The sequence below is a fragment of the Colias eurytheme genome, chromosome 14 (assembly GCF_061535395.1).
Source record: "Colias eurytheme isolate Ceu_HAF_F1 chromosome 14, ilColEury1 Martin Lab GWU primary, whole genome shotgun sequence".
Taxonomy (NCBI): domain Eukaryota; kingdom Metazoa; phylum Arthropoda; class Insecta; order Lepidoptera; family Pieridae; genus Colias; species Colias eurytheme.
In genome coordinates, this window is record NC_142993.1 from 4,292,927 (window position 1) to 4,310,137 (window position 17,211).

Sequence of the window (17,211 nt, forward strand, 5' to 3'; positions counted from 1 at the left end):
ACAAGGAATCAAATAAAACGGCCATGGTAAAATAAATAAAAAATGTATTTACACAACAACGCATTGTATGCTAAATATCACAAAATTCTAATTCCAAATGTCAGCTATGTATCTTTTTTCCTTTTGCATATCATTCACATATTTTTCTGCTTCCTGTTTTGTTACATTATCATATCTGATAATACAATCAATCAATACTTCCTTAACTTGTGATGCAATCACTTTTACATCCCCACAGGTATACACATAAGCACCAGCTTTGATTAATTTTATTATTTCATATGCATTTTCTTGAAGACCATCCTGAAACACAAAAAAGTATGATACAATTTTAAATCTGGTAATATTGTCATATATTTAATAAACCTCTTCTAGATTTACTGAAAATACTTGTTAAATTTAGTTTCAACTGAAGCTTTTGATAAACTAATAATATAAATTATAATTCAATATGCCTTTCTCACCTGTACATATTTAATTTTGCAATTATCTACTCTTGAAAATGCTGTACTCAAATTACTCAAAGCACCATTATTCAAAAAGTTATTTAATTCCTTCTCATACAAATAATCCAAAAGGGGATTTCGGCAGCCAAAGAAAAGCCATGCAGGACCCAAGTCTTTGTTTGAACTATTTCTTAAATATTCCCTCTCTTCTAGAAAACCAATGAATGGAGCCACTCCTGTGCCAGGACCTATTAATATAATAGGTGTTTCTGGTTCATTAGGGATTGTAAATCCATTCATATTCTGTCTTAAATAAATTGGTATCTTAATATTAGTCCCATTGTACAGATTCAAATTCTCCATTTTGGCCTCTAAATTGTCATTTAATATTAATTGTTCCAACCATCCAGTTGTCAAACCTTTCCTCTTATTCCCAATATTCATAACAGAAAAGCAGATCTTAATTGTATTTGGGTGTAAATTTAAACTATTAACTATTGAATAAGGCCTCGGTAGCAGTCTAGGTAGATGCTCAAATAATACTTGTATTGGTGGTTTGCATGATTTAAAAATACACAGAAGATCAAGTAAACAAATGTTTTTGTTTAGAATATCTGATGTGTACTTTGTTGATCCTTCTATACTGCAAAGGTATTCCAGAACTTTTCTCTCTGTTTCATCTTTTGTATGTCTAGATAGTGCCAACAGGAATAGCTGAAAAAATACAAAATGGATATATTACATTTAACAAGTGGAATTATTACATAATATGAGGATAAGTCAAATTATCTACTCCTATCTAGTTTATAGCCAAGCAGTATAAATTAAAAAATGAATTACCTTTTTGACTACCCCTCTTAAGTCCACACAGTTTGTTAAAACATGTTCTACAGTTGATTTCACTGGTATGTGAGGAGGAATTTTTGCTTTTTTACCAGGTTCTATAGATAAGCTGTATTGCAGGTCTTTAACATCATCAAGACCCAAATGAGAGATAATGGTACTCACTTCCAATGCATTGTTTCTTGGTATAATACCTATAGTATCTCCAGGACTAAATGTAAATTTACTACCCTGGAATATAAAAGACAGAAAATAATGAATATAAACAGTCTAATATTAAAATATTAGAAAAACAATAAGTTACAGTTAAGTAATATTGTTATAAATACTTACAGTTATATCAAAATCTATCTCATAGATGTCCTTGCAATCATTGTTCACGGCAGATAATCTCCGCCAACTCTTTATAGAACTCAGAAATAGGTCAGATCGAGCAAATGGTAGTAGTGGTTTCGATGCAACATATTCTGTGCTGCAACACTAAAAGAAATATTAACTTTACAATTTGTAAATGCTGTAAATATTCGTATTTTGTAAGTATGTAGACTTGCCTCGGATTTCTCATAACTAATTTGTAGGAAGCATTCTTTTACACTTGGTAAAGTAAAACTAACCAAAGACGTGTCTTTTAAAGTTTCTTCGATTAAACCTAGATAATTTTGTAGGAGCACCATATTTATGAACGTCCGCTAATTATTTCTTGAATTGATAGCTAAACTATTTGTAATTTGAGTAACATTTCATAATAATTATGATTCACAATTATAAAAAATGTGTTTGCTTGGAAGTCACATTTTGAATTTGAATTTTGAAACTTGTCAATGTCAATACTCAGTCGTCAAATTTGACACTGTAGATGCCTCAGGTCTCGGAGCAATTAACAAGCCTGGAGAAGTAACAATTAATTGAACGTTTCTTATATAGTGGCTCTCTTTTATTCAATACCCTAATTAATGCGAAAGAAAGAGACAACACACTGTTATCTGCTTGGCATTCAAATCCTCATGTAGCCACTTTTTGTTCTAAAAAGGTAGTGCTTGCCTTTACTTTATCGAATACTAAAATATCGATAAATAAAAAAATTAAGTTATAAAATTGCTTGAAGATAATTTAAGATTCTTTTAATTTTGAATTATGGATAGGTAATTCCAAATTTTAAGATTCGTTTAATTTGGAATTATTCATTTACGATGCGTATTGACTGCCTTGCATTGTATGGTAGTGGTATTTATAAAAAAATATTATTAGGTATTTCGGTTTAGGTTGTTTTTTATGGTTTCGTAAAAAGGTGCGTATTTTTTCCTGTTTTCATAGATTCATTCATAGAATTATACGGAACCCTTCGTGCGCGAATCTGACTTCCACCTGGTTGATCTTTTTACAAATCAATAATCCTATCCTACTAATATTATAAAAGCAAAAATATATATAAGAATGGACATTTGATATTCTTTCACGAAAAAACTACTACTGAATGAGTTTTTATGGAACTTTACAATAATTATACATATTACAGATTAAACATCAGAATAACATATAGGCTACAATTTACCGCGGGAAAGTAATTCATTCCCACAGGAAAAAATTGGTAAAAGTTTAAAATAAATTGCTTCAAATAAAACAAATAAATTAATTTAAAAATTTTTTTTACAACATTTTATTTCGATACTTAATTAACAAATTACAATATTTATTATTTAAAATAGATGCCACCTTAAACTTGTGGCACAGCATCTCTGCAAAGCACTTTACTTTTCTTCCCGTCTGATTCGTCTGATTCGAAATGATTTGAACAAGGCCAAGAATGTTTTGAAGGCTTTCAATTTTCCCTGTGCTATAGCTTTAACCCAAACATCTTTTAATTTTTCTCAAGCCAGAAACCTGCAAATAACAATAAAATCCATACTTAAATACTTTTTTTTTCTCCTAACTTAAAGCAGTCATTATCAATCATCGAGATATATTACTAGAGGGGTTATTCCAAACAAAAACATTGCGCGCGGCCGATGTGGTGGGGTACGTGTGGAACGAGCGAGGCGTGGCTTCAAGTTCAAAGATTAAGCAATGCGTGCAGATGCGACACATTGTGCAATCTGTTTACTCGGTACTATCTGGTGGTACTGATACTAGGGAATTAATAAAACGAGGATTTTATATTAAACTATGTATTTTAATTTCCTTTAAATAATATCAATTTATTAAGCTTTTGTCGTTTTGTGTAGTAATCAATAGTTTTATCAGTTTTTGCTTCATGATGTAATTTAAATGGATACGATGATTCAATGTTGATGGCGTTTACGTATAAGAAACTCACATTTTGAAAAATCTCACGCGAGATTCGAGGATGGGGGAGGGGTTGAATAAATTCTCACGACATCTCACCAGGGGGGGAGGGAGGTGCAGAAAATTTTAAAAAACACCTCACGTAATTTATGGACGCCCCCTTACTCGATCACAATTTTTGTAACTTTACTATAAACGGAACTACATTTAAAAATATACTTTATTTATTGAGTTATAAGGTTGCTTCCATTCTGTTTATTTACATTCTCAAAAACATCAATCGCTGCAGAGGTGGCTTGCGACAAAGGCGGCTTGTGTCAAAGGCCTCGGCGATATCATTTAAGAACATAATATTATGTACTTTAGGCAAACTTGTTATAAGATCTATTTTACTTTCTTATTAGTCCATTTGACAAGGATATTGGGTAAGATACCTATTGGAATAATTTTATTATTATGTATGTACTTATTAAATCCGCGAATAAAAAAAATTTTTAGTCGTGAATATAGAAATTGGGTCGCATTTTTTTAATCCGCGAATAGTGAAAACACGAATAAAGGAAGCGCGATTAAGGAACTTTTACTGTATTAGTTTCTGTGAATGTTGTGTTTATTTGTAATTGTTGTGCATAATAATTTATAAATCCTATTGGAACAACTATTGATTAGGCTTTTTTTAATAAATAAAAATAGGTAAATAAATAAATATTACTTAATATAACCTACCGTTTTACTTTGCGTAGTCGGGTAAAAGTATAAATATTTAGGTACTACACCACGGTAATCTTTCCTAGTAGATATTGTATATACATAGTTAAAAAAATCCAGTTACATTTTTTTAACAGACTCATCGATAGTGTCACGTCTGTGCTGTTAGTCTATGAAAAATGGCGCGAAACGCAGAACGCGTGGTGATTTTTCGCAAAATGATAACAATATTAGTAAAATGCATGACTTACTCATAATAAGGAAACTTACTGGTGAAAAGTCACTCCTCGGGCTTTGTTTGTATTATGGGAACTGTTAAAACAATATCTAAGCAAACACGAAGGCATTTTGAACAGAGCAATAACACGTGTTGACGCGGCAAGCGGGGGGCACAGTCCGACACAGACTAAAGAGACTTGTGATTCTTACCTCTAGCTCGTGTTAAAGAGAGTGTAGTAGCGATCGCCTCTCTAGTACGTAGTACATTCTATCTCGATGTTATCAATGAAGTACTTCGTTCCTACTCAAGTATCGATAATTGCACAACACTATGGAAGTTATATTTTGCATTTTTTCTAAAAACTAAGCTGATTATGATTTCATTTCAATGATTACGGTTAGATAAAACATAGATGATTATGAAAATAACGTAAATTTACTTATTTATAATACAATTAACAAAAAAATTGATCAAAACACTAACCTGTGAAAAGACAAATTCCAATCTTCATCCGATTTCCCAGTACTACGGCTTTTGCAGCCGTGAACAACACAAGCCATGTAATCTTTAGTAAATTATCTTTTTAGAAAATAACTTAAGAAACTAGAAAACACGTTTTTCACTTCAAAAACAATAATTAAAATCACCATGCGTTAGTGACCAGACTGGTCACTAAAACAAATTGAAATGAGCACATGTCATTTCAAACTGTCGAACTGACATATATCTATCCTCTTTTTTCGCATGACATTTTGCCATAAGCCAAAAAGGCCAAACTAGTGCTTTATTGTTCAATTAATTGTTACTTCTCCAGGCTTGTTAATTGCTCCGAGCCTCAGGTAGATGCATATTATCACCGAGGTCCGAGACCCGTGCCGAGATCACGGCGGCTACATTAAATTACGTTTAGTTATTAAAAAAACGCGTTTTTATTATTGAATATGGTTACTTCGGTTAGGTACCTTACCATTTTGAAAAAAATAATTGATAGCGTCCAATAACTTTTACGTTTCTGTTTTTATTTTTATCCGACTTTAAAAAAAGGAGGAGGTTCTCAATTCGGCGAATATATTTTTTATTAGTATTATTTCTAAAGTTTTTAGTTTAGTTAGCAGTTAGTAGTAGTCGTTAGCATTCATGGCTAATCCACAGATTTTCGTAAAATTTGTTACAGTTGGGTCTAGAGGAAGGATATACACAATACGTTTTACTAAGATAATTAAGAAGATAACAAAACTTTATCAGAGAGAAACATGAGATGCGAACGTTTTAACAGTTCTAAGGCCTACGCAGTACCCATGAGGCGTTCGAGAAACAGTTTATAAATAAAACAAACACGTTTGGACATCAATATTTATTTCAAATTTCAACGGAACCAACTGAAAAATAAAATAAAACATACTTAAGTAATATGGAAATAAATCATAAAAAATATTACACTCTTTTAATATCTTACGATCCATAGGAACTCCGTGATCTTCAGTAAAGCCTTCAACACATTCAGGGCAAAGAGTTGTATCGCATGGATTCGGCGTGGACGTAGGGAACGCAGGAGTTAATTCCACAGGTGGAGGCTAAATAATAAAACAGTTAAAAATCTAAACGACGGGTTGCACTCCGGGAGTGCCGGCAGAAGTGAAAACTTGATTATTAACGTTGAGCATGTTTGATATTTTGGAATGGTATCCGTCTTACGCTTTTTCGATCAGGTCACGTGTCCTGACGCGAGTTTAAGATTTTATACCCATTACAGAAAAAGTGCACAACGCCGCTAAAGAAGTTTTCACTTCAAAAAAATTGTTATTAACTGAAAGTGTTCACCTCTAATCTGTATAAATACGATAGACGACAAGGGTCCCAAGTAGTACAAAGTGTAGCATTGTGCATCATATCTTTCCGTGGTTCATCACCAAAATAGTCAAATGTTATAACGATATTGTTATCAATTGCGCACAGGCTTAAAAATTCATCCACTGAAACCTACAGGAAAATCATATAACATACACTCATGTAAAACAAATGAATGCGCTAAACAAACAGAAATTTAATAACTGACTTTTGTTTTATTGCCGCAATCCAAGGTTCCATTTTGAAAATAATTGTTCTCTCTTTCACCATTACCAAGACAGAACATCCAACCTTCATGGAAAGAGTATTCAATGGGTGCCACTTCAGCCTCTATGCATGGATCTACAGGGACTTGAATTGATTGCTTTCCATACGTACATTTTCTTTCATGCATGTTAGCTTGCACTCTGTAAGCGTCCAAATCTGGTTCAGAACCTTCTGGGCATTTGTAGTAATTACCTAGGAGGAAACGAATACATACCTGATATAATATAAAAGAATTAATAAAGTAATGTAATGATACTTGATAGTTTGCGAAAAAAGCTCTTGCTATATAGTTTGGCTTTAGCTCGCAAGTGTCGCGAGTTCTGAAAAGTTCTATAAAAGTTCAACTTAGCCAAAATAAAGAAATACCATTTTGTATTATGTACGTCGTTTTCTTAGAAGCGCTCACTACTGTCCGAACGGTAAGACCATTGCCACCGCTTTTTATGTTTTCCATTAACACCTCTTGGGCTGCTCTCTGTTCCCGTGACCATTTGGCTGCCTCCTCAGCGAGTATCTGTCGACTTACTTTGCCCTCCGATTGTAGGGACTATAAATAAAAATGAATTCTCTAATAAAAACCCATAGCTTAGAGGTTACAAAGTAGAATAAGATGCATATTCTTATTGATTATCATTACATCGATGAACGTTTAAGATATTTATTAAACCTATAGGTAAGTTAATTTATTATTTAGTTACCTATATTAGTTAGACAACTATTATTTACCTTTTTTATTTATATTGTGTTAAATTATTTACCTGTGGTGGACTTTCCATAATAACATGGGGTCTTCCAAGTGTGTGTTGCCAAATCAATTGAGCGGCAACTTTGTGTTTGGAGCTATGGTGAAGTGGTTGAATTTGCAGTATTCCGTACCACGCTAGCTCTCTATAAACACTATCTGGCAAGTATCCCGTCTAATAAACAAACAATCGGATTTTCCGGATAAAATATTAGGTAATCTATACTAATATTATAAAGCTGAAGAGTTTTTTGTTTGTTTGAACGCGCTAATCTCGGGAACTACTGGTCCGATTTAAAAAATTCTTTCGGTGTTAGAAAGCTCATTTATCGAGGAACTTTATAGGCTATATTATAGCTATTAGTCGTAGCGTGATGATATTATCATCACACTACGACCATACTAGTTAGGAATGCTTATCTGTCGTGTTATACATGGGTTTTTAAAAATTCCTCTTTTATGTCGGTAGATTTAACTTACCGGCATGAAATCCATATGCCACTGAAAAAAAAAGTTTCTTACTTATAAATGCTCTGTATATTCTTAAGTGTACAGAATTTGTGTATTTATATCTCCCGTTTACCTACCTCCTCTTCTGGTTGTTCAGTTGGAGCCATATCTAATCAAAGCAAAAGAAACATAAAATATTAAAATATCAACTCTCACATTCATGATTACTGTAAAGTATCCGAAAAGTATAAAGATTTACCATCATAATCTTGAGAATAAACTGCGAAAAACTGAAAGGCAATTTATAATGTAAATAAAGGGCATTATTTATTTTATTTTTGTTTATTTTATAATTACCATTATAATGAATGTTACTAGACATAGTACCATATTTTCTTTTGAATATACCTATGATCAAGAATTGTAAGAAAACTTGAGAACTGTGAACATCGGTCAGTGTGCAGTATGCAGTGATTAGTTTATCGCATGTTATCAAAAATACCCATAACTTTACTCTGCTTGTTAGTTCAATTGTACTTAGTAATATTTTAATTGGAACGTTATTATGTAACAAACTGTTGGTTTGCTTTATCAGAAGATCGTTTTCTTTCAATAAATCCCCATTTTATCTAAAACTAGCGGTCCGCCCCGGCTTTGCCCGTGTTACATGTTTAGGTACGTTTTCTCTCCATAGGAACCATCCTCGTACTTCAAGGCATATTATAAAAAAATGATTATCAAATTCGGTCCACCCGTTCACGCGTGATGCCGCGGCCGTGTCCAAGGAAAACAAAGGAAAACTGGTTTCATTTTTATATTTATAGAACTATTATACTCATTCAAATTCACATACTCGAGTAAAGCTCGAGTACCTACGACGCGTGATTAATCAAATCCTACAATAACAATCTGAAATCGTTTTCGGTTTTCATTTTTAAATATCATAAGTAAAAAAATATAGTTAAATATGAGATAATGCAGCAAATGAAATAGATAATACTGTACACACATACTGATTAATAACTTTTTGAAGACATCATATTTTGAAGACAATTAAGTACCTAAAGTCCATTTCAATAAAGAAGTCCCGCCATAATTATTTTGGCAGGGTTAAATGTGGGGAAATCTGTGGGGGAAATTATGTATCTTTCATTTAATTTCATTTTATAACCTACTACGACTCGAATATTTAGATAAAAAAATTGATATATGTAATGTATTGGCCGATCAGCCGCGATCTCCCCATCTCTTAAATTAGTTCCTTAATAATTGTCCGCGGGACTTCTTTTTGATTGATAATGTCAAAGTCGTAAAGAATCTGTGCAATCAGTAATCAAATTTTAATCTGTGGCGCTGCGATAAAAAAACTTTTTTTTGTAAAAACAAGCTTTTTGTGTACAGAATTGGGCTGTGCCGATTTATGGATTTTTAACATTTTATGAATTAAACCAAGAAACATTATTATAAGAAATAGTACATAACACTGCATAAAAATGAATACACTCGATAAGCAATTGGCTGACCTACGTATTTATGCGAACGAACTAGATGCTAAATTACAAGATGATATAAATACAGCGAAAAGAAAACCTTCCATACCGCCTAAGAAATCTAAACCACCGCTGCCACAAATACCTCAAAGTTACAGCGTAAAGTCTGCTTGCGAACCGTCCTATTCATCGAGACTAGAATCAGGGAGTCGAACGAGCTCCACCTATTCAAACTTAGTGCCCGTCAAAAGTTGTATTGTACGAAATTCAGCAAGAGGTAAAAGCGGAGATGTACTTCTCTACAGCAATTTGGTTCCTCCTGGCGGCACCAGTCATGTGTACACAAATGTTCCAATGCAGCGGCCTATGGAGAACTTTTATGATAGAGATGCAGTGTCAGAAGTGTCTCGTATTAGTGATATGGGTATACAGTCGAATTATAGTGAACTACGGCGTCCTGGATCCGCTTATCCTCCTTCGTCAGCATCAGTGAACGCCCAAGATTTTTCTACGTATGGTGGATCGCAGGCCTCATCTACTTATGAGTCATTATATGAGCCCATAAATCCTCGACCTTGTAGTCAGTTATCTGGAACCTCACTGTATGGGGGCTATGTTGGGACAACAATAGAGTCCACCCCTGAACCAGATGATGCACTATATTGTGGTAATTGCTACAGATGTGGTGAAAAAATATTAGGTGAAACAACAGGATGTACTGCTATGGAGAGAATTTATCATATTAAATGTTTTTGCTGCCAACAGTGTGGGATTAACTTACAGGTAAGTTATATAATTGATAATCATGTTATTTAAATATTATGTAGGTATGCCACATACTTATAGCATGTTGAGTTACTTCTGTAATTATATTTTATTTTTATTCTAAAGTTCTGAATAATGTAACAAAATTCTCATATGCTATTTCAGGGCCGACCATTTTATGCCGTACAAGGAAAAGCATTATGTGAGAGGGATTATTTAGAAACATTAGAAAAATGCTGTGTCTGTAGTGATCCAATCCTGGACCGCATACTTAGAGCTACGGGAAAGCCGTACCATCCTAGATGTTTTACCTGTGTGGTCTGTCAGAAAAGCCTGGATGGAATACCCTTTACTGTAGATGCTGTCAACCGTATTCATTGTATTGAAGATTTTCATAAAAGGTAATGCCTAGCTTATAATCTATACTAATATTATAAAGAGGAAACCTTTGTATTTTTGTATGTTACTGTGAAACTACTGGACCGATTTCAAAATTTCTTTTACCATTACTTAGAGGGATTCTTCCGAATCTGTATAGGCTATATTTTATCCGGGAAAACGTAAATATGTACCACGGGCGAAGCCGGGGCGGACCGCCAGTAAATAATATATGGGCATTTCTCCGCAACTCGATGTTAAGCGCCTAAAAGCGCCATCGGCAAGTGATGAAAAAAAAATAGCTACTAGCTATCAAATTTTTTCTTTAACTTTCTAATAATCTACTTTGGAATGGAATATCATGAAGATTACAAACATCTACTAGCAAGTAACATATTGAAAGGCACATTAAAACATTAAGTGCATGTCTTGCATAAAATTAAATGTTCCAGTTATTTTTTAACAATGGTTTGCAACAAAACACAATTTATTCATAGTAATTTGTATTTTTTTCAGATACGCACCTCGTTGTGCGCTTTGTCGAGAACCAATTGTGCCAGAAGGTGGGGCTGAAGAAACCGTAAGAATTGTTGCTTTAGATAAAAGTTTTCATATAGCGTGTTATGCTTGTGAAGATTGTGGGGCATCTCTCTGCTCAAGAGAAGAGGGCAGAGGCTGCTACCCCCTCGACAATCACTTATATTGCAAAGAGTGTAATGCAAGGCGCATACAAGAAATCTCACGAAATATCAATTGATACCACTTCGCAGTTTAGTCTTGCTACTTAATATTACCTTCTAATAAAAAGTAATTATTTGTAGAGCTTTATATCTCAATTCGGAAATTACTTTATGTACTTGCCTATACAATTACCTAATTAATTTTAAAAGAAATTATGACAAAAATATGATACCTAAGCAATCTTAATTAAGAATGTTATTGAATTAGGCTGGAATATCTAGTGATACTTCCTATTACAGTAGTTGTTTCGTAAAATTATTAGGGAGAGCATGCTTCAGAATAGGATTTTTAAAGTCAGTATTATATTATTACTATGAAAAAGTTTCATATGAACATTAGTATTATGTTTGCATATTTACAATAACCATATTAATATTATCTGAATTACATTATAAAAACACAAAAAATAATAATAAAAACATTCCGTGTTGCATTTAATTAAAATAGGTTATTACTTATTTGTAAGGCTGTGTAGAATTTTTACAGTATTATATGCAAAGGATTTATGAGTGATTTTAGAATTATTATTTAGAAGAATTAAGAATATTATACACATTGTAGTATAGAAATAATAATAATATTATGAATATTTTGTATTTTATTACATATATAGAGTAAATATTATATGCTTTCATAGAAATTGACATTGTTACACTTTTGCAGGAAAAAAAATCTAACAACCTGTGTAGTGCAATAAATATACAAGATATATATTATATACATATTGTATTTAAAATTGACTAAGTATGAATATCATAATGCCATATTTAGGTACTTGACTTTCTTATGGTTAGGTATGTATACCTCTTTAAATATGTGCCATTTTGTGTTAGTTAAAAACCCTTGGTTGTGTATTTTGTTTTTCTAATTATTTGAATGTACTTACATGTTTATAGTTTTATTAATTAATTGTAAATATTGTATTCAGAAGTGATAAAATTGAATGCTTACTGTACATCACATTAAAATCTAAAACTGATTAATATTGTTTATTTAAGCTGTTATGTTAATTTGGTATTTAATGTATGTGTAAACTTATACAGAATATGAAAATTAAATAGACCAAATTAGTGGCAGACCTAAACATAGATATTAAGCAAATAGATTATAAGAACAACAATATTTATAATAAATGTGCTTTATGTGAATGGCACAATTTCATATTATTGTAGTAGGCCTTAGTGTATATTCCTCCTAATATCTTACCTACTTTTTCTTACTGTCTTTGTGTAACCTACGTAATTGAAGTCGCTTGTATTGATGGCTTTTATAGTCACACTAGTGACATGCTGTAGTGTAGTTATTAAAAGCATGTAATTTCACTTACAAATTTGCCAACAAACATCATTCACACATTACATTCACCCATTTATTACGTGCACTAAACGCACTTTCAAATATACACGCTTCCTCTAATCATTCTTGTCAGTTCTCCCATATGTTATTGTAATCGTTGTTGTGATTGTAATCATTAATAAAAGAAAAATACTGAAAGAAATCTTGTTTTATTTATAGTCAATGAATTGATTTTCTTTATCATTTAACATAGAGAAATTTTTTAACCTCTATTGAACGAAGTAAACACCATCTATTTAATTATCTAATATTATAGGACACTAGCTTCCGCCCACGACTTTGTACGTGCATCCCCGTTCCCGCAAGAATTTCGGGAAATCCTTTCTTAGCGGATGCCTACGTCCTAACTCCTAACATCTACCTGCATGCCAAATTTCAGCCCGATACGTCGAGTGGTTTGGGGTGTGCGTTGATAGATCACTATATCAGTCACCTTTGAGTTTTATATATATAGATTATTTGTTTAATAATGTCCTATAATATTTATTTATCTATGTGACTATGTCACCATAAATTGTAAGCACCGTTTGAGTACCTACAAAAGTAACAATTAACATCCGATAATGAGTATTGGTTTGGTTTCGATTATAGACCGTAAATTCAATGGAAAAATAACGATGATAAAATATGGTAAAACTATGTTCAAAAGTGCTTGTAGAAGTCTAGTAGTTAGTAGTGTAAATAAATTATAAATGTTTGAGATTGTGTGGACGGTGGACACTGGACGGTTTGGGAAGGGACGTCTGATCAAGCGCCGTTTCCTGCGCTCCGTCTATCGTATAGGAGCTACCAACGTTGACAAGAGAGAATTTTAGTATAGTTGGTTCTTTGATATACTGTTCCTCTTGCTATTTCGGTTAGAGTCCGGGCTGTCTGGCTGGTCGCAGTGGTTGCGTTTTGTAGTGCGCATCTTATCTGCACAGGATACCTAATTTCCTTAATTTTAAGTCATTTTTTAACGCGTAATTTTTAATCTTTTGCCTTTAGATAGATCCATCAGACATAATTTTTTTATTGCAAGACGTTTTCTTCGTTGTTAAATAGGTGCCAGACGCAATTTTTTATTTCGCTTTTATAAAAAATTCAAATTATTTTAGTATGTCTGTAATTTTCATATTATGTTCTTCAAACATAATATAATCTAAAATTAATTAGCCAGACGCTAATTCGATTGTTAAGTATTAAATAATGTGTATAAATAAATAAAAGTAATGAAGCATGCAGCTCATCAGCTAGTGTATTTTAATTATGCGACAGGAAATAATTGCAAGAATACAATATTATTTACACTTGTTCTTATAAATAAAAGTTAAAATGAAAAAAAACAACATAAAAGTGAAAAATAAATTAAAGTTACGGTACATACATTCAGACTGAAGAGTTTTTGAAATTGGAAGCTTGAGAGTTGAGACCATATGCTTGAGACAACTAAAAAATTAGTGTCAATATTGATGTACACACATACACACACGCAACACACACACACACCACACACGACACACACACACACACACACTCGCATGTTTAAGTTTGTATTGAATTTAACTAAAAAGTAGTTAGCATGAATTTATATAGGTACCTATACTAGCGGTCCGCCCCGACTTCGCCCGTGGTACCTACATGTTTAAACTATCCTATCTCTCAAGTTGGATCGAACTGCACATGGTATGCGAATTTTATTATAATCGGTTAAGTGGTTTAGGAGTCCATTGAGGACAAACATTGTGACACGAGATTTATACATAATTGTTATCACAGATTGTTATCATCATCATCACTACACATAGGTAGTATAAAACAAAGTCGCTTTCTCTGTCCCTATGTCTCTTTGTACGCTTAAATCTTTAAAACTACGCAACGGATTTTGATGCGGTTTTTTTAACAGATAGAGTTATTCAAGAGGAAGGTTTATATTATGTATAATAACATCCATTAAATAGTGGAGAAGTACTGTTATTTTTGAGGTTTCTAATGTGATGTCGTAAATAACTACATTTTTTCCGCTTACATTGCAAACGCAGGCTGAAACGCAGGCCCTACGAGTTTTATCAAAATAATGTACTTAAGTATTGTACACATTGAAAAGGTCTACAGAAAAGTCCGTGATGGTATAATAATATCTCTTATGGATAACCCACAATAACTTTTTTTTGTCATTTACTTTTTACGACAAATAATAGCTAATTTTCGAAGCGATTTTAACCAATACAGCATTAATCCTTAATCAATAAAATACCTTGAATACATTGTTCATTTAATATAGATCTATATGGCCCTTTACACCGTATGATTTAAGTGACTATTTTCAAAGATATTACAGATTTATGGATATGGAAGAGTATGGATATAATATGTGGAGTTTCTTGCCGGTTCTTCTCCGTAGATACTGCTTTCGGAATCGGTGGTAAATTTTAAAATATGTAATGACGTTTCAAAAGTGTTATAAAAGTTCTTTAAGAAGTCTAATTGAATAAATAAATGTTTGAGTTTGAGTTTGAAAAATTGCGGGACGTAACGTGGCGGTACCGGCCGGTCGCCCGGCTATATATTTTACACCTGTGCGAAGCCGGAGCGAGCCGCTATGTTTTTTTAAACAACGTTCACAGTTTTCTGTAGTGTATATTTTAGTATCAGCATTGCGAACCCGTGCGAAGCCAGGGCGGGTCGCTAGTTAAGTAATAAAAAAAATTGTTTTGTATAGAAGATTGTTGATGTACCCTAATACATAGTTTATTTTTTAGCCTAAGTAATAAAATGTACCATGGAAGGTACTTGTTCCCACAACACAGGGAATCCTAGAGTAGGAACAATTCAATTTCTATGCATCTTATATTTTCGAAAAAAAAAAGTTATTGTTTATTGTTATTTAATTTTCACGGCCGACCCTTTCTATCTCTCTTGCACTTTAAACTATCTCTCCATATACACAATCATCAAATTGTTATGCTTACCTACTTTCACTACGTTTTTATTTGTACATATTTAATACTTAACAATCGAATTAGCGTCTGGCTAATTAATTTTAGATTATATTATGTTTGAAGAACATAATATGAAAATTACAGACATTCTAAAATAATTTGAATTTTTTATAAAAACGAAATAAAAAATTGCGTCTGGCACCTATTTAACAACGAAAAAAACGTCTTGCAATCATTGAGATAATATTAATATGGAGACGACACCGCCTACATCACTTATGTTCCACTCAACATACGCCATGTGGCGTATGTTGAGCGGTTTTTTTTAATGGTTTTAAAGTGAATCGCATCAAATATGCCTTCGTGTGTGTTACGATATTGCACAAATAATACAAATAATACGGAAAAGTGCAAAGGAATAACTTTCATCGGTAAGTACCTAACTAGATAATATTTTTTAAAACTTAGTTAGAGCAAAAAAATGGCGCACAGATTTTGTTCGTGGTGTCTCCTCCATACGTAGTAATATTATCTCAATGCTTGCAATAAAAAAATTATGTCTTATGGATAGATCTAAAGGCAAAAGATTAAAAATAACGCGTTAAAAAATGACTTTAAATTAAGGATATTTTCCTGTGCAGATAAGATGCGCACTACTAAACGCAACCGCTGCGGCCAGCCAGACAGCCCGGACTCAAACCGAAATAGCAAGAGGAACAGTATATCAAAAAACCAACTATACTAAAATGACTTTTTTTTAAACGTTACTAGCTGCCGTACCACTACTTCGTCCTTACGTGCACAGGTATATAGTGAAATAATTTTGATGAAAAATTGATAAGTACTACTTCTTTCCATTGTATTTACGTTCTATATGTGAAACCAAACCTTATTGAATATGCCTCCATGGATGTACTCCGTGATCATGCTATTATTTCAATTTATATATTTTCAAAATCTTTGTGGAGTAAGGACACAAGTATAAATTTAAAAACTCAGTAACACAAAAAACTGTCATGTAAAGTTGACATTTTGTAATTACGCCTATATTACGACGAATTATTTAAACTTATAAGAATAGGGAAGGGATGAAAATAAATTGAAATTCCTGTTTTGTCAATTAAATTTTTATTCTGCATACTAAACATATACAACATTTTCAAGCGTTCATCTTCAATCCATTTAAATTCTTAACTAACTTACAATCTAACTAACAAGAAGACTTTGGCTTCTTTTCAAACGATTAATATTAGACATTAAAAATAACACTTCATCTTACTCAAAACTTTTTTAACAAATGCAAATATTGGCTGAGAAACTGTCCTTTATGTTGTTAAAGGAAATTAAGTATAGTTGAAAATTTCGTTTAATCGAACAGAAATATAAATTTGATTTATGGTACATATAAGTGTTTTTATTAACTGTCCCTTAAATCTTGTACTAAACATGTGACTATCACATAGGAAAATGAAATGAAAAACTTATGTACATACTAAAAGCGAGGTGAATTTTATTTACAAAATGTTTTGAAATGTGTCTACATGAACCGTGTGTAGGTAGCAAGAAGCTTATATCTAATACACTGGAGATTTCAGTATGAACATTAACTTGTAACAAGAAAATATGACATGGAATGACGCCTGTATGTTTTTTTATCCCTTTCACACCAACTTGGCAAGTTAGGTGTGAAAGGGATTAAAAAACATACAGGCGTCATTCCATGTCATATTTTCTTGTTACAAGTTAATGTTCA

The 17,211-nt window shown here is 32.5% G+C and overlaps 3 protein-coding genes across 3 annotated transcripts; 1 reads left to right on the forward strand and 2 right to left on the reverse strand.

Annotated features, from left to right (window-relative positions):
- Positions 1-27: 27 nt before the first annotated feature.
- LOC149902810 (methionine synthase reductase) lies at positions 28-2,077 on the reverse strand. The gene is made up of 5 exons (XM_090109214.1): positions 1,841-2,077; positions 1,623-1,769; positions 1,287-1,520; positions 465-1,160; positions 28-303 (listed from the first exon to the last, which is right to left on the reverse strand). The coding sequence occupies exons 1-5, from the start codon at positions 1,961-1,963 to the stop codon at positions 88-90; spliced, it is 1,416 nt and encodes a 471-aa protein (XP_089965340.1). The 5' UTR covers positions 1,964-2,077; the 3' UTR covers positions 28-87.
- Positions 2,078-5,859: 3,782 nt separating this feature from the next.
- Positions 5,860-8,197, reverse strand: LOC149902811 (uncharacterized). Its single transcript, XM_090109212.1, has 10 exons — positions 8,165-8,197; positions 8,067-8,097; positions 7,945-7,976; positions 7,838-7,858; positions 7,374-7,532; positions 6,982-7,162; positions 6,557-6,807; positions 6,322-6,480; positions 5,957-6,074; positions 5,860-5,879 (listed from the first exon to the last, which is right to left on the reverse strand). The coding sequence occupies exons 1-10, from the start codon at positions 8,195-8,197 to the stop codon at positions 5,860-5,862; spliced, it is 1,005 nt and encodes a 334-aa protein (XP_089965338.1).
- Positions 8,198-9,151: 954 nt separating this feature from the next.
- On the forward strand, positions 9,152-12,656 carry LOC149902812 (thyroid receptor-interacting protein 6-like). The gene is made up of 3 exons (XM_090109636.1): positions 9,152-10,080; positions 10,228-10,463; positions 10,957-12,656. The coding sequence occupies exons 1-3, from the start codon at positions 9,301-9,303 to the stop codon at positions 11,195-11,197; spliced, it is 1,257 nt and encodes a 418-aa protein (XP_089965762.1). The 5' UTR covers positions 9,152-9,300; the 3' UTR covers positions 11,198-12,656.
- Positions 12,657-17,211: the final 4,555 nt, after the last annotated feature.

Bases quoted from the DNA above. Each gene is read 5' to 3' on its own strand.
- LOC149902810 (XM_090109214.1), bottom strand. From the start codon at position 1,963: ATGGTGCTCCTACAAAATTATCTAGGTTTAATCGAAGAAACTTTAAAA. The intron at 1,161-1,286 runs GTAATTCATTTT...GTATTTTTTCAG, and splicing joins TAAGAGGGGTAGTCAAAAAG to CTATTCCTGTTGGCACTATC. The intron at 304-464 runs GTGAGAAAGGCA...TTTGTGTTTCAG, and splicing joins GCAAAATTAAATATGTACAG to GATGGTCTTCAAGAAAATGC.
- LOC149902812 (XM_090109636.1), top strand. From the start codon at position 9,301: ATGAATACACTCGATAAGCAATTGGCTGACCTACGTATTTATGCGAAC. The intron at 10,081-10,227 runs GTAAGTTATATA...ATGCTATTTCAG, and splicing joins AGTGTGGGATTAACTTACAG to GGCCGACCATTTTATGCCGT. The intron at 10,464-10,956 runs GTAATGCCTAGC...TATTTTTTTCAG, and splicing joins ATTGAAGATTTTCATAAAAG to ATACGCACCTCGTTGTGCGC.
- LOC149902811 (XM_090109212.1), bottom strand. From the start codon at position 8,197: ATGGTACTATGTCTAGTAACATTCATTATAATG. The intron at 8,098-8,164 runs GTAATTATAAAA...ATTGCCTTTCAG, and splicing joins TAGTAACATTCATTATAATG to TTTTTCGCAGTTTATTCTCA. The intron at 7,977-8,066 runs GTAAATCTTTAT...TGCTTTGATTAG, and splicing joins TTATTCTCAAGATTATGATG to ATATGGCTCCAACTGAACAA.